The sequence below is a fragment of the Pipistrellus hanaki genome, assembly GCF_964339955.1.
Source record: "Pipistrellus hanaki genome assembly, chromosome: 8".
In the NCBI taxonomy this organism is placed as follows: domain Eukaryota; kingdom Metazoa; phylum Chordata; class Mammalia; order Chiroptera; family Vespertilionidae; genus Pipistrellus; species Pipistrellus hanaki.
The window spans coordinates 45,001,259-45,019,539 of NC_140510.1; the positions used below are offsets into that span (position 1 = coordinate 45,001,259).

General features: G+C 37.9%; 1 protein-coding gene across 1 annotated transcript in view; it reads right to left on the reverse strand.

The window, feature by feature from the left end:
* Nucleotides 1-18,281, reverse strand: part of TLK1 (tousled like kinase 1) — a 139,462-nt gene that overhangs the window by 23,047 nt on the left and 98,134 nt on the right. The window contains exon 12 of the mRNA XM_084892299.1: nucleotides 12,826-12,892. Coding sequence (XP_084748425.1) covers nucleotides 12,826-12,892 — 67 coding nt within the window. The remainder of the gene's footprint in view (nucleotides 1-12,825; nucleotides 12,893-18,281) is intronic.

Sequence of the window (18,281 nt, forward strand, 5' to 3'; positions counted from 1 at the left end):
TTATTAAAAAACTAAACCTAGATGTTTGTATTTCAGTTGACCCTGAAAGTTACTTTAATTATTCTGAAGTGAAACTCAACCACAACTTGTTATAGATATTTAATGTAGATTAAATAGAAGCTTTCAAAATAAACATAAATGAGGATACACAGTTCTAGAATTTGAGGGAGATTTTTCTAAAATAGATAACTATACAGTAGAGACCTGGTGCATGTAATTCGTGCATGGTGAGTGAGTGTGTGTGTGTGTGTGTACATGACTTCTTTATCCCACCAAACGCAGAGCATTGTCTTCTTTCCGAAGCGATTTGGCCTTGTAGTTGATGTTGATGGTTGACCTGTATCAGTCCATGATTCTGTGCATTTGGGATTCTCAAAATAAATCTACTTTTCATCACCAGTCACAATTCAATGCAAAAATGACTTTCTTTCGCACTACTGAATCAACATTTTATTGAGGACTTTTTGGTTTTCATTTGTTTTTCGTTCAGTTGATGTGGCACCCATTTTCCTTCCTTTAAAATCTTTCTCATTGCTTATAAACTATTGTAAATTGTTTGCTGAGCAACGTTTAAAGTTTTTGCAAGTTGTTTTTGAGATTGACACACATCTTCATTCAATAATGCTTATAATAGTTGGTCTTCAAACTTTTTCAGTTGACCTGGACATTCTTTGTCTTTCGCATCAAAATCATCACTTTTAAATGTTTAAACTAGTGCTCACAAGTATTTTGAGATGGAGCATGTTCACCATAAGCTTTCCGAAGTATTCAGCAGCACTTTTCTTTAAAATAATGAATTATAACTTCCTGTAAATGCTCTTTTTGTGGCATGAAATTCGACAGTTTTAAGTGTAAAAATATCTATGATGTTAACACCTTCAGCAAATTTGACAAATGAAGTTTTGAAGCTTGTTGTCAATACAACAAAACAGTGTGGATATTAAATTGCATATTTATCAACATATGTGTAACTCCATCTATTGAAAAAAATCTGTGTTATTAACTGCTACACCTAGTACACTATAGCTATTTTAACAGGATTTTAAAATAAACTCTAATATTCTAAATTATATTTAAAAAACCAAGTCATACAAGTATACCACAGATCTTGATATTGCCTCATTGTTTGAGTAGCCTGCAAAACACACCACTTCCCAAAATTTTTAACTTGAAATTTATATAGAAGGCAAATTTCACAGCAACTTAACTAGAAAGCTTGTCCTTTGCCAGTTAGTTGAATTGTTATAAGAGGCCCAGTGCATGAAATTGATGCATGGGTAGGGTCCCTAGTCCTGGCCAGTGATCAGGGCCAGTGATCAACTAACTGGCCAGGACTAGGGACCCTACCCATGCATCAATTTCATGCACTGGGCCTCTTATAACAATTCAACTAACTGGCAAAATTTAAATGCTTAGAATATTTAGTACACTTTTGAAACAAATTACAGTGACTGTATGGGGGTGTGTGAACACTAATGGAGTGCCTTAGCATAGATGTAAACACTAATGGAGTGCCTTAGCATAGAAATGCTTTCTATTTGTAAACAAAGTCTCTTCTGGCAATTTAATATCCCCTTAGCTCATATTTAAAGCCAAAAATAAATTACAGCAAAGTAGAATCTCTGTAAATGCCAGGTTAAAACTGTTAGGTGGATTTGGGGTATTTTTGAGCATTTCCCATAATGGCAATTTTAAAAAGAAAGGTGGGATATAAAGGCATCAAGCTATAAATGCTTAGTTATAAAATGCATTTTCACATGTCAAACCGATACCTTCCTGAAAAAATTGAATGTACTAGTTTCAACTTCTTTCGCAAATCTTGAATATACTAGTATGTTCCATGTCATTTCCCCCACCGCCCCCAAAACCCAAACAAACAACAAAACTCAATTTGAAGGAGTTGCCTTTCTGTAAAGCCAAGATAAAATGGAAAGTTATTTTGTTGTAATGTTCTCAGCTTGCCTATAATTGATGACAGTTGCTAAAACAAAATAAATTATGTGTGGTATATTACAAAAATGGTGGAAGCAAAGAAATGCTTATCACTTTGAATAGTCTATTCAACACATAACATTACTTGGTTTAGGAAAACTAGTTCAGAATGAGGTTTCAAAAGTTTAACATTCAAATCATTTAGTAATGGACACTAGTAATCCCTCAAAAGTTAGCATCTCACTCTAACAGATTTGGCTCAGTGGATAGAGTGTTGGCCTGTGGACTCAAGGGTCCCAGGTTAGATTCCGGTCAAAGGCATGTACCTTGGTTGAGGGCACATCCCCAGTAGAGAGTGTGCAAGAGGCAGCTGAATAGATGTTTCTCTCTCATCAATGTTTCTATCTCCTTGTAAAAATTTATTTTATATATATATATATATATATATATTTATATATTTTATTGATTTTGTACAGAGAGGAAGGGAGATAGAGAGTTAGAAACATCGATGAGAGAGAGTCATCGATCAGCTGCCTCTTGCACACCCCCTACTGGGGATATGCCCGCAACCAAGGTACATACCCTTGACCGGAATCGAACCTGGGACCCTTCAGTCCCCAAGCCGACGCTCTATCCATTGAGCCAAACCGGTCTTGGCTAATAAAATATATTTTAAAAAAAGCATCTCTAGGTCCCAAATTAAGTTTCATTACATAAACTACTTATGTCATTCTAAAAGTTTATCACCAGGAAAGTGAAAGGTAAAATTAACAAAAGGCACTATTTAAAAGCTAATGGAAATGGTTGTGCAGAAAAGAATTAAAGACCATCTAGACTAGGGGTGTCGAACTCAATCAGAGAAGGGGCCAAAATTTAAAATCCAGCCTAAATCGCGGGCCGAATGGTTTACTGAACAGTCATAAACTGACAATGTCATAAACTGACAGCAGAGTGCAGTGATGACAGTGCGGTGTGGGCCACATTGCAAGGCCTGGCGGGCTGGATTTGGCCCGCGGGCCTTGTGTTTGACACATGTGATCTAGACAGATCTAAATTTGTAGAAATCGTATTTGAAACTACTTGTGCATAGTCCTATTTCTGTTGAGTATGATTGTGTAGACTAGGGAGAAAGGACAAAATTATAAAATTCTTGGGGCGGCAGGGTTCTTTCCTAAGTATAAAATGTTCTCTCCTCTCCCATCTCTAACTGCTCACTGAGCTGGTTATTACAGGAGCTACTACATCTCCCTCAGGTGTGTTTAACTGGCTCAGACAATTATTTTAGAACCTTAATGTTTTCTTCCCTCTGCACTTCATTTCCTACTTGGAGGAGGGGGCGCAAGTAATGGTGGGAGTGGTGTTTTATTCTCTCTTTAAATGCATAAATACTTACATTAAAATCCATAATTGGGAATAACTATTAAAATGGACATTGATTCTATCAATTCCCCCATTCTATTTAAAACCAAACAAAATCCTACCTTAGCAATAGCATCTATATATAAAAAGCTGATATGCAAAATGTCCCCTCGGGAGTTCAACTGCTCGCTATTCTGTGCGCTGATCACCTGGGGGTGGTGTGGAAGGAAGGGAGGTCCTGGCCAGCAGCCAGAAGGCCCTGATCGGCCCTGATCACTGGCCAGGACTAGGGACCCTACCCATGCATCAATTTCATGCACTGGGCCTCTTATAACAATTCAACTAACTGGCAAAATTTAAATGCTTAGAATATTTAGTACACTTTTGAAACAAATTACAGTGACTGTATGGGGGGGTGTGAAATTCCAGATGTAAACACTAATGGAGTGCTAACACAAACCCTAGCACATACAGGTACAGTGCCTTAGCAGAGTATACTGTAGCCCTTCTCACAGCTTTCTGCTTCCCTTTAACCTTTTTCCCCCTGGATTTTTGTGGATTCCATGTTTGTTTGTTTGTTTTTGTGTGTTTTTTTTTCTCAAAGTATGAGAAGATTTGACACAATAATGGAAAAAGCCCAGTTGTTCAGGCTCTACACATATGCACATAAATGACATGGAGTTATAGTTCTGATTGAAAAGTGGCTAATATGACTTTTAAGATTCTTTCCAAATTTCCATTGCCTATACAACTAGGTAAATTAACACTGAACACTATAGCTTTACTTTGGTAACAGAACATCTACTACCAAATTAAGAAACACTGAGCCTGGAATATATTTGCAGGTCTATAATGACAGTAGGAGGTAGAATATAAATACTGGGAGTGTTCCTACCTACAGCTAGTTCCATGTTCTCTCGGGAGTCCTTTTTCACAGAATACTAATTTTTAAATGGGGAGTATTAGTAAGAACAAAAGTTTAGAACTGCAACACTCTTCTTGGTACTTCTCTTGCCCACGCATGCCAAAAAGTCAGGATCCCCGTAACAATCTCCATGGGCTTCACCATGCCTTTTCCTAGTAAAGTGCATTTTTACACTTCACTAAAAACTACTGCCTACATAGTAGCATCTTGTGTTATGTTCTAGAGAAACAATGTACAATGTGGTTGTGGCTTTAACTGACAGAAGAATTCCCAAAAGATTTCTTCTAGTCATGGTCATGAATATAAAGGTGTACAGATGAACCCCTCTAGCATTATACTATTGTTTATTATTTTCATATACTTATTCAAACCTAAAGTGACCAGAAATGTCACATGTGCAAACTTATCCTTTGTGGTCATAGTAAGGTATGACCACAAAGAATAAGTCAGATGACAATGGTATTCTAGAAAGGAAGACCAAAGGAGATATCAAACTTAAAGAATACTTGGTCATTTCACCTAAAATCAATGCCCTGTATTCTCCACTGCTCAAAAGGCTTGTAGACAAATCCACTGTCTTCCATTTCAACTAGTTGCATGGTCCATTGTGAAGGAGTGAGAAAAGTGCTGTGTGCTTGTTCTTGACCTGTAAAGATTCATCATGGAAGATATAATACTGATGTTGCTGCTGCCTGTTACTGGTTGTTGCTCTTTGCAGGTGCCAGTATCGGTCAGAGAACAGGATGTCAGTGGCAGAGTTGTTGCTATACTGTTATCTCTTCAGAACGAAGGCACAAGGAGAGATGAATGCCACATCGCAAGGAGCAAAGGAGAGAGAGAGAAAGAAATGGTGTCAGGTGGCATGTTGGATGTGATTTTTGTTTTAGTAGAGATTGAGATGACTGCAAATTGTTTATCTGATTCCTTCGGTCTGCAAAGACACATCTGTGTTGGTGCTGATGATTCTTGACTAATCCTGTTTCAATTATAAATTGGTTATGTTTTTCCAAAAAAACTTTTGGCATTTATATTCAGGGCTTACAAATCTCTCCCATTCATATTCTCTCTCTCTCTCTCTCTCTCTCTCTCTCTCTCTCTCTCTCTCTCTCTCATGCCAATCCCTATGACACTATTCAATAATGTCAAATCTTCTACATGCATTCTCTCCAACTAATCAATGTTTAGAATCTAGATGATAGACAAAAATAAAAAATAAAGAGCAACACATATCCACATGTTGTTCACATCATAAGTTTGAATAAATAGCAGTGGTAAGACATAGTTATTGGCCCTAATAACTTTCAAAATTCTTATCATTTTGGTGTATTAGAATTGGTAACTTTTAGAGCATCTATTACATGGAAGATGGATTTTTAGGGATAAAAATAACAATCCTTGGAAAGCACACCCAGTAGTTTCTTGAATTCCAGAATAATGTTCTGAAATAGACAAATAACAACCTAGCAGAACTCTTCAAATCATAAAGACAAGTTGCTTTACTATAACTAGAATTTACCAAAGACTGGAATTAAGACAGAATCAACCATAAAAGCTAACTGGTATATGGTTTGTTAGTTTCCTTAAATCCACAGGTTCCAAATGTGGCATAAAAAGGATAGTTAAGCAGCTCTGCCTCAAAGAAACAACTTTTAAAAGATAGGAAATTACTCTTGTTATAACTATAAGCTTTTATTAAGCGGTAACTGGAAAAATGTGAAAATAATTACTAGTAGCACAAAAGTTGTTTTAACAAAAATTTTTAAGGAATGTCTTGGCCAGTGTTCTCAGTGGTTAGAGCTCAGGATGAGCCCCAGAGGGTCCCTCAATTATTGGTTAAAGGTAAGAGTCAAAGGTATATGCCTGGGTTGCAGGTTTGTTTTGGCTATAGTCAGGGTGTGCTCAGGGCATGTGGGAGGCAACCAATCAATATATCTTTTTCACACTGATGTATCTCTCCCTCCTTCACCTCTCTCCCTTCTACTCCCTCTAAAAATCAGTGGAAAAAATATTCTTGGATGAGGACAAAAAAAAAAAAAAGTTTTAGAAATAATTTGTGTGGTCTCCATATATTTTATTAAATCATTTTTTTCCTGTTATATCCTTAAACTATATAAAAGGTAAAATTATGTTAGAATATGTACACTTTAAAAAAAAATTGTTTTCTGTTGACCTTTAAAAATAAATTTAGAGTGAAAAGTAATATATCAGCTAATAATAAAACATTCTAGCTAATATAACAATCTCTAATAGAATACCCAAGGAAAGTAATATGTGAGAGAAAGAGAGTATATGTGTTTGTGAAAAACTTAACTGCTCTCCTTTATCTGCGATAAAAATGAAATAGCATGTTTCTGGAAGGAAAAAACACACAAAAACATTCCCACTACTCTGAGATGGGAAGAAAGCTACAAGAGAACTAATTCTTCTGAATACAAAGAATCAACTTGCTGTCCTATGCAACAAAAAGAATGTAGGATGAAAGCCTCTGTGTATTGCTACTGAAATAGGAGTCAGAAAGGTTCAAGAGAAAAGGTAAGCTTTGCTAGTTACTAGTGATACTAATTTAGACAAAGCATATACATATCTTGGCATTCAAAAAGTTGACATTAATGGTCACTCTAGAATGGTTAAACTTCCAAGTCCATAAAATGTAATATTATGTAATTTTCCTGAAATGAGAACTTGATTCATGCCTGTATCAGGCACAGTGTGAAAATAAGTTACTCAGTGAGAGAGCAATGATTTCATAAACTGATAATAAGTAACAATAAATTAAAGAATTCTAGATATATTAAAACAAAGGTGATGCTGCACAGTGATTTTCCTAATCTCAGGAGACAAAACTAATATGCCATAAGTAAGATTAAATTTACTATTTGGTGTTAACCAGGAATACCTGCTTATTTCAGCCATAGATTACTTTTAGAGGTTTCTGCTTCACACTCATTCATTATTCTATCACATTAACAGCTTTGAACTTACATTTCTAAACCTTTAGAATAGCATAGAATGTGAACTTTGTGACGTATTCAATGATAAACACACATTTTCATATTTGCTTACTTATTCAATTATATTTATGAAATGTAATGCACATCATAAATTATTCATTTCAGTACAAAGTCCTTCTATTATCATATGTCCAAACGGCATGAGCTTCCTCAAAGGAGGATGTTTTCTCCTTCTGTGCTAACAAATTTAATCCAATAATTTTGATTTAACTCTAAGTGTTCATTAAAGGAAGAGTGAAAGCAAGATTCACTCTGGCTAATGCAAGAGTATGCAGGCTCCAAATCTAAACTCTAAGCCGACACACCACAAGTGAATTCCCATAGGGTTACATGAAGATCAAATATTCACAGATCAGATCCAGCCTATGGTAGAAGCTATATAGTTACAAGCTGAGGTACAGTTGATGTCAGCTTAATAAACCTAGGAACACAGGAAGCTGATAAGAGAGTGATAACATATATTTTCTTACGTCATACTTGCTCTCTGTTAAAAGTATACAATCAACCTTCTTACCTTCTTTTTAGAAAGCAGAATGATCTATTTTAATGATTTATTTTTCAACTCTGGTTTAGAATATCAGATAACTTATTTTTAAAATATGTAACTTAATGCTTATTGTTTTTTAATTATACAATTCAAAAATTAATACCCAGTGGTAAGCAGGGTATTTTTATTTATGTTCTAAGGTGACACTACCTATTCAATTTTGTTCTTTGTATCTATGAACCACTAGCTCCTTTCTTTAAAATGGATTCAATTTTTCTCACCCAAAATAGTCTCTTAGAAGAAAATGAGAATTCAAGTCATGAGGGTATGTTCCAGCATTACTAGTTCATTCAATCCTCCAAAATATCCTAGGATGGATGTCAAAGAAAAGCAATGTTGTAAATTGGTTAAGAAGAAGATAAAGTTAGAAATCTAAAACTGCTCAGTAAATCTGAAAAAGTAAAACTGGAAAAAGATTATGGAGGGGACAGTTATTAAAAAGAGTAAGTTAAAAAAATGGAGAAGTCAAGCAATGGGAAAGAGAATAATATAAAAGTTAGATGAAAAGGCCGAAACCGGTTTGGCTCAGTGGTAGAGCGTCGGTCTGCGATTGAAAGGTCCCGGGTTCGATTCCGGTCAAGGGCATCTACATTGGTTGCGGGCACATCCCCGGTGGGGGGTGTGCAAGAGGCAGCTGGTTGATGTTTCTCTCTCATTGACGTTTCTAGCTCTCTATCTCTTTCCCTTCCTCTCTGTAAAAAATCAATAAAATAGGTTAAAAAATAAAAATAAAATAAAATGGGCCGACCCTGCTCAATGTTAGCCTCCCTCCCAGGCCCTTCCACCCAGACAGAGTTCTGTGGCAACGGAAACCTCCTTCTTCCCACCTAGCTGCTCCTCTGCCTCTTTCCCTCCCCAGAGGTTGCCGGCTGGCGCTACTATCTGACTGTAATGAGAAAAGCTACAGCCGATTTCCCAGCCGAGAGTGGTAGTGGGAAAACTGCTGCCTCCACTGGAAATCAATATTAAGGCGGATGGGCAGGTGTGGAAGCCAGATGTGTGGGTCACAGCCAGTAGGTCCTGGCACATTTCATCATTTAGCTAATCGAGTCGAAAAGTTTCTATAAGGGCCAGATCCACGACCTCAGCAATAGGCTAGAGGCAGACCCAAAGAGGGTCAGGATTCATGCACTGATAGGGTCCCTCAGGGATCAGGCTGAACCAGCTCTCCGACATCCTCCGAGGGGTCTTGGATTGCAAGAGGGCGGTTCTCGAGTGATGCACCCTGAAATCGGGCTCCCTGGTTCCAGGTGCATCACTGGTTCCAGGTGCATCACTCAAGAACTGCAGCTGCCAAGTCACCGCAGCTAGCAGCTCCTGCAATGAGCCTCTACCCCCTAGTGGTCAATGTGCATCATACCTACTGGTTGGACAGTGGCTTAGGCTTTTATATATATAGATTGTCCCATTATCCTGAAAGGCTGATCAGAAAATAATTGATAAATATTTATATGGGACATCACACACAGGTCTCTATGAATTCATTATCAAAAAGGCTCAGGTGAGCACTAAAATACTTATATTCATGCTATATTACAAAATCGTCTCTTCCTTCTTTAGTCCCATTACAACTCCATCTGTTACAGAGAATAGACTGAAGTTGTCTACTGTATCTCCAAAAGCAGGAGAAACAGTCAATAATTACAATAGAAAAGAATGAAGAACTAAAAACAAAACACCCAGAATAAATCTACTATTCAAGCAGTTTAGGTGGAGACTTTACTGAGCTGGAGCAGATATATGGCACAGTAAAAGAACACTCATGCAAAGTTTCTAGATATACACTTACTTACTTTACTTCCTTATTATCTATCTATCTATCTAATCTATCTATCGTCCTCATAGTCACTGCCCACTGACATGAAGTGTGGAAGCAGGTCCTACTTCTGCAAAACGTATCGGAACATGACACATACCCTATTATAACCTTTTTCTGTTCCCTGTAATTAAATGGCATGGGTATGAAGCATGTTGATGGCATTGCAAAAACAATACAGCATAGTGTGAATAGTAGCTGCTACCAGGATGGGTTTCTCTGTCCTATTTCACCCTATCCTAGAGAGATGATTTCCGAGATACTATCTTCAATTAGCTCACTAATTCAATTTCAACTATTATTCAGCCTATTAAAAAACTTTCAGTAATCTATGCCCTGGCAGGGTAGTTCAGACAATTGGAGCATTGTCACGTACACCAAAAGGTTGGGGTTCAATCACCTGTTGGGATACATAAGGGAGGCAACCGATAGATGTTTCTCTCTCACACCAATGTTTCTGTCTCTAAAATTAATGAAAGACAAAACACATATCCTTGGGTGAGGATAAAAAAACATTTCAAACCCCCCCCCCCCTTCAAAAAAACCACCACACAAACATTTCATTAACCTGACAAGCAAAAACATAATTTAAAAAGCTGGGTTAAAGAAAAAGAATTTTACATCTGTCAGTAAAATTGAGGGGAGAAACTTACTGTATTATGTTTTTAGTAAAATGGTTTGAACCAAAATATAAACTGCAAAACAATGAAGTGATTAGCATGTCAGTTTATAAACAAGTAAAATAGTACTTAAACAAAGAAATGTTAAGACTGGAAGTCTGGGAGAAACCAAGATGGCAGCATAGGGTAGACACCTGAATGCAGCCTACCACAACAAATTTGAATTTAGAACTGGAAAACAGGGGAGGCATTGCCCTGAAGCACCAGACGGCTAGCTGAAAGGAGGCTCTGACATCTGGGAAGGAGAGAGAAGGCATGCTGAACCTCAGGAACTGTGAAGATGCAGAGAACTGTGAGCGAAAAGGCACTGGCTTACTCCCAGCGTGTGAAGTGGGAGGGCCGGACCAAGATTGCTGCTGGCTTACTCCCGGAGTGCGGAGAGGGCAGCTGGCTTTCTTGTTCAAGAGGAAAACAGAATCACCCTATTGCTCTGATAGACGGCCCCAGTCAGGGACCGGTCAGGCAGTGGGCAGAGATCTCTCCGAGGTGTGTGAAGCCAGAGGCTATTACTGCGGGACTTGGGGAGGAGCCAACGGGAAAACAAAGCTTGTCTGCACCAACCCGAGACTCCGCCCCATCTGTGGCTGAGCACAGAAGCTCTCCCAGAGGCTGGCTTTCTCTAAGGAGGGACTGGCCGGAATCCAAAGCTTGTCTGTGCCTTTACCAAAGAGGTGCGCGTGCCTGCAACCAATCTCCCGAAACTCACTGCAAACAGGACTTTTCTAAGGTGAGACTGACAGGGAACCAAAGATTGTCTGCGCTACCCCGAGACCCCGCCCCATCCAAGCAGAGTACAGAAGCCCTCCTGAGACACTGCTGATCCTCACAGCCAGTTGGCTTGGAGATCAATGCTTCCCAGTGATATCAACAATAAGCAAGGCTTAACAACAAGACTGCACACACAGCCCACAAAGGGCTACACCAAGACTGTCCACCGCAGGTAACTGGGAAGGCTGTGCTACTGGGCTCTACCAGAACACCCAGCACACAAAACTATTCCATCAAATCAGGGAAGCAACTAAAATGCAGACAAGAGGCAGGACACAAGTGAAGGAGATGGAGGAAAAGAAAAGCTTGGACATTGAGTTCAAAACTACAGTTATAAGGTTATTCAAGAATATCCTAAAAAAGGCCGATAAAATAAATGAGACCTACGAGGATATAAAAAGGGAGCAACTAGAAATAATAAGGGATCAACTAGAAATGAAGAAAACATTGTCTGAAATTAAAAATATTACAGAGTCCTAAAAACAGACTGGAAGATTGTAAGAATAAAGACAAAGATTTAGAACACAAAGAGCCAGAGGACACTCCTCCACAGAAGCAAGAAGATAAGAGAATCCAGAAAGTTGAAGACAGTGTAAGAAACCTCTGGGACAATTTCAAGCGAACCAACATCAGAATTATGGGGATTCCAGAAGAAGAGAGAGAGCAAGATACTGAAAGAATACTGGAAGAAATAGTGACCGAAAACTTCCCCCACCTGGTGAAAGAAATAGACTTACAAGTCCAGGAAGCGCACAGAACCCCAAACAAAAGAAATCCAAGGAGGACCACACCAAGACACATCATAATTAAAATTCCAAGAGCAAAAGTCAAAGAGAATATTAAAAGCAGCAAGAGAAAAGCAGGTAGTTACCTATAAAGGAGCACCCATACAATTGTCAGCTGATTTCTCAACAGAAACCATGCAGGCCAGATGGGAATGGCAAGAAATATTCAAGGTGATGAATAGCAAGAACCTAAAGCCAAAAATACTCTATCCAGCAAAGCTATCACTCAGAATCGAAGGCCAGATAAAGAGCTTCTCAAATAAAAAAAAGCTAAGAGAGTTCATCACTGCCAAACCAGAATTACATGAATTGCTGAAGGGGGTTATTTAGGAAGAGGAAGATAAAGATAAAAATTATGAACAACAAATACGTAGCTATCAACAAGTGAATCTCAAAACCAAGGGAATTAAAAAATCTGATGAACAATATTAACTGGTGAATATAATAGAATCAGAGGTACGGAAGGGGAGTGGACTGACGATTCTCGGGGAAAAGGGGAATGGGGGTGCGGGAAGAGACTGAACAAAAACTGCACCTATGGATGAGGACAATGGGGGATGGGGAAAGGACAGAGGGTGGGGTGGGAATCTGGTGGAGGGGAGCAATTGAGGAGGGAGGGGGGAAAGAGGAACACATTTGTAATAAACTGAACAATAAAGATTTATTTAAAGATTTATTTATTTATTAAAAAAAAAAAAAGACTGGAAGTCTGAAAAAAAAAAAAGACTGGAAGTCTGGCCAGGAATCACTACTCCATCACAGGAACAGCATCTCAATGTTTGTAAGTTGATACAAGGTAATGGAATATTATTTTAATATATTCAACATAAACAAGCAAATGTAATGCTGCCTTTTTTTTTTTTTTTTTTTTTTTTTGTCTAAAAGTTTTAATTTGTAGACTTGCTCTTCTTTCTTAAGATTTGATTTCTTTAATAAGAAATGTATAACACAACTCTTCACAACTTCTGGTAACAAACAAAATACAACAGATGTTTCACATACCTTTTTGAGATGTCCTAGTCTAAGTTTGAAAATTTCTTCCTGTTCATGATATTCTGCCAAAGTCAACCTGTCAAAAATAAAATACATTCTAGATATTAAGAATAATACTTATTATTTCTTATTAACAACCAGCTATATAAAGTTAATCCAATGGAAGTAACAAAACGTTGACAACTTTCAACCCAAAATATATAAGGCAAATGTCCTTTTATTCTTCAGAATATATACACGTACAGATAGAACAATGAATTAATGTAAATGTGGAAATTAATGAAAAGTAAACAAAACAAAATATAAACACAGATACAGAACAGACTGACAGCTGTCAGAGAGGTAGGGTTTGGTGGGAAGGGGCTTAGTGAAAATGGTGAAGGGATTACAGAAAAACAACTTATAGACACAGACAACATCATTATGGAGAATACTAGAGGGAAAGTGGGGTGGGAGGAGGAAGAAGAGGGCAAAGTGGGGATAAATGGTGATGGAAGGAGACCTGATTTGGGGTGGTGAATACAGTACAGCACACAGATGATGTATTATAGAATTGTACCCCTGAAATCTATATAATTTCACTAGTGGCACAGTGCATGAAATTCGTGCACGGAGGGGGGATTCCCTCAGCCTAGCCTGCACTCTCTCCAATCGGACACCCCTCTCACAATCTGGGACCACTGGCTCCTAACTGCTCACCTACCTGCCTGCCTGATTGCCCCTAACTGCCCTCCCCTGCCAGCCTGATCTCGCCCCCAACTGCTCTCTCCTGCCAGGCCTGATCACCGCTAACTGACTCTGCTTGGCTGATCCCCCCCCCCCCCCCTGGCCAATGTGGTTCTGATTGGTCAGTTTCTATGCCAGTCAGTGTCGCTGGGCCTATCTCTGGGCCTGATCAGCAGCCCCCAATGGCCAGGAGAGAAACAGGTGTGGCTGCTGGCAAAGCCCGGAGAGAGGCAATGGCTGATCAACAGCTTCCACAGAGGCTGCAGATCAGACCCTGCCTCTCTCTCTGGACCTGATCTGCAGCCCCCTCAGCAGTCGGTGCTGGGTCGCAGGCAATCCAGCACAGACTGCAGGACTAACTTCCAATATTTGGTCAAGCCTTCAGTTAGTTGTTACAGAACCTGGATTTTTATATATTAGGGTTAACCAATGTCACCTCCTAAAATGCAATAAAATTAAAAACACTGCTGAAGGCATAGACTAGTTTTTTCTTGCTGTTTTTATTAATATGTGAGATGAGAGACAAGAGAATAAATTTTCAAAAATAAGGAATCAGGACTTAATGGCTTAAGAAATTCTCATCCTACCCAAAGTGTGAATTACACTAAAATTGAGGTTCACTGTCAGGAAAGCTTCTCTTAAAAAAAGGAGAAAAGACTGTGTAGCTGGACAATCTTTTGCTAATATCCAAGAGAGTCCAGAATATTCAGTCACATAGTATTTAACAAGATGAAGACTGGTGTGTGACTTACAGATCCCCTCAGCCTTCTCAGCAGAAGCCAAAAATAGTGATGGGATTATTTAGAAAAGAACTGTGGAAGATCCTTTTGTCTAAATGAACGACGAATCATTACTTCATACATAGGAGATCTACAAGATTCTTAAGAATCTTTATATAGCAGAAACAGTAATAGTTTGGATTTAAAAGGTCAGAGAATATAACATGAAAGTCTGTCACATCCCCCAAATTCTATAAGTAAGAAGCAGGCTAATAAAGCTACTCAGCTAAAAATATATAATAACTTCATGGGAGACTCAGAATTGTCAAAATTTCGGATCCAGAAGGCAGAGCCACAAGCCACAAATAATTATTAGCATACCTTGAAACCAAATCCAGTTTGAGTTTGTCTGGTGGATTTGAACCTGCTTGGGATCAAAGACTCCTTTACTTTTTTGTTTGAGCTAGAAACTGTTATCTATGTCTATCCTCTTCACTGTATTTTGAAACAAGCCTGTTTCTTGAGGCTCACAGATTAAGAGGAATTTTGTCTCTGGGTGAATTATACACAGAGACTCACTCATACCAGATTTAGACAATGAGATTTATAACTGTTTGAGCTGAAGAGATATAGATGAGATTTTAGATGTTGAGTTAATGCTGTATTGTGGGTGGTTTTTGGGTTTGTTCGGATAGGATGAATAGATAAATATATTTTTCATGTGGGAAAGATGTGAATCTTGGATAGAGGGAAGACTATGGTAAATAGAATAATGGCTTCCCAAAGATGCTAAATGCCAAACCTTGGAACTTGTGAATGTTACCTTACATAGCAAAGGATTAAATGGAATTAATGGTTGCTAATTAGCTGACCCTAAAATAAGGTGATTATCCTGGATAATACAGCTATGAGTAAACAAAGCAAAGAAAAAATTTTTATCTGAAGGAAACTGGAAAAAAGCAAAGTAGAGGTAACATCTGAACTTGGGTTACAAAGGAAAAGAAAGAAGCCAGGAAGATGAAACAGCAGGTATAGGGCCACATTCTCAAAAGCATAGTATGTAGAGATGCAACCAAAAAGGAAAATGAATACATACTGCAGATTAAGAAAGTTACCTAACTACTGATATTTTGCTAAGACTTTAAATTACAGATCAATGTTGAATATTATCTAATGTTTCTTATTTTGGCATCTGTTAAGATGATTATATAATCTTTATTTTTATGTGGAAAATTACACTGATATTCCTCATGTTAAACCAACCTTGCATACCTACTACGGTAAAATAAATCCAACTTGGTCTTGACAGATTACCATTTTAATATATTTTAGGTTGCTAATTAAGACTTTTGCATTTACTTAAAAAATAAAAATAAAGTGTTTTTTTTAAAAAAAAACTCATTTTAGAGAGAGAGGAATGAAGAGGGAGAGAAACATGGATCAGCTGCCTCCTGCAAGCCTCATATTGGGGACTGAACACACACATGTACAATGACCACGAATCAAACCAACAGCCTTTTGGTGCACAGGATAATATTCAGCCAACTGAGCCACACTAGACAGGGCTTGCATTTACTTCTATAAGTGAAATCAGCCTATAACATTACTTCCTTGTGCAGACTTGGTTGATTTTGACACCAAGATTTTGTTGGGCTAATAAAATAGAGATTATTTTTGCTGTTCTTCAAAAATGTTATTAAAATACTGACATTATTTCTTCATTAAATGGGTAGTAGGCTACATAGATGAAGTCATCTGTACTCGGAGTTTTCTTTGATTGATGATTTTAATTATAGATTCAATGTCTTTAATAGTTATAGAACTATTTAAATTTTATTTCTCCTAATGTCAATTTTAAGTTGTATTTTTCTAGAAATGTATCCATTTCAAATTTAACCCATTTATATGTTTGTCTTTAAATATCTTTAGACTCTGTAGAATATTCCTTTTTTCATTCATGATAATGATTATCTTCTCTCTTTTTAAATTTCATTAGTGTGTTGTTTTTTTTAACCAACATTCCTTTTATGGGATTGATTCTCTATATTATATGTCTGTTTACTGTTATTATGTTTCTCCTCTTACTTCTTGGGCTAATTCTGCTACTCACTTCCTACCTGAAATAGATGCTTAGTATATAAAATTTTAGTTTTTTCCCCCCTATATGTGTATACAAGGCTATAAATATAAATATCCCTGTAGATACTGTTTCAGATTTATCTCACAAATTTTGCTATGTAGCACTTTCACTACCATTCATCTAAAAATATTTTCTCATTTCCATTTAGACTTTTCCACAATCCCTTTTGTTATTGACTTTTAGCTGAATTCTATTGTTGTCAAAGTTGTCAGCCTAGGGTTCAGGGTCAGGTAAGGGTTGGGCTAGGGCTAGGTTTAGGGTCAGGGTTCAAGTTAAGGTTATGGTGTATTAACATTTTGAATTCACAATGAATGAGCTTTAATCACTGGACAAATGTGAATGTAACACTGAGAATTCATTCTAATCCTTCAAGTTTCACCCATGAGTCTACCAAACATATAAGGACAAAACAATTCATCTTATTCAAACTCAACACTTTGAAATTTGTCGAGACTTTCTTTGTGATCTAGCATGGGCGATTTTTATATAAGAACATATTTAAAAAGAACATATATTCTGCAGAGGTTAGGGGACGTGTCCATTAGGTTAATTTTATTAATCCCACTGAAATTTTCTAGAACCATAATGTTTGTTGTTTTGCATCATTTAATTTTTATCTACATGCTCTATACTAAGAAATGTGTGTGTTGACATCTCCCATTATGATATGCGGATCTGTCAATATCTTCTTCAAATACTATCAATTTTTAATTTATCTTAAGTCCATATTATGTACATACGAATTTAGAATTACTGTACGTTCCTAGTGATTTGAACCTTTTATAATGACAAAATAAGCACTTTATTTCTTATGAATACATAGATAAAAATAAAAACAATTTAAAATATACATATTTTAGAATATGTATGGCAGTGCCCAGTTCCTTCAGCCCCACCCGGGTGACAGGCTGGGCCCACCCCCAAGCAGGTCCAGCCACTCCACACACCTGCCGCCCAAGTCCCCCAGTCCCTTTAGCCCCTCGAGGCACAAGCAAGCCTTGGATGGCAGTTGCCTAGCCGCTCAGGACTGGCCAAGGCTTGTGCTGCCATCAGTGGCAGCAGCAGAGAAGTGATGAAGCATCACCTTCCCCTGATTGCTGGGACTTCTCACTCCTGAGAAGACGACTTTTGAAACGAAAAAAAAGTCAACCGAAAATCGGGGGCAAAAGGTCAAAATTGCACAAAAATTACCTGCAGATCTTGATGGCAAAGTCTTTTCTTTGAAGTGGGGGGTAGTCTTATACACCGAATATAGGCCTAAACCTATGTTTTAACTGTAAAATTAGGGGGTCGGTATTTAATATGTAAAATATTTTTAAAATCCTCACTGGAGAATTTTTTAGAATTGATTTAAGCCCTAGCTGTTTTAGCTCAGCGGATAGAGTGTTGCCTGCAGACTGAAGGGCCCTGGGTTCGATTCTGGTCAATGGCACAAGGCCGGGTTGTAGGCTTGATCCCCAGTAGGGGGCGTGCAGAAGGCAGCCAGATCAATGATTCTCTTTAATCACTGATGGTTCTATATATCTTTCTCTATCCCTTCCTCTTTGAAGTCAATAAAAAATACATATATTTTAAAAAACTGATTTGAGAGAGATGGAGAAACATCCACTTAAGATGTTTGTGCCCTGACCGGTAATTGAACTCTCAACTTTTTTTGGTATATGGGACAATGCTCCAACTAACTAAGCCACCCAGTCAGGGCTGAAGTCCAAATCTTCATGAAAATATATTAATAATGTACAATTAATGCAAGAAACACTTAAGATATTATCTATAGACTAGAGGCATGGTGAGTGAAAATTCACGCTCTGGGGTGGGCGGACCCTCAGCTTGACCTGCCCCGTCTCAGTCCGGGAGCCCTCAGGGGAGTGAGAAGACCC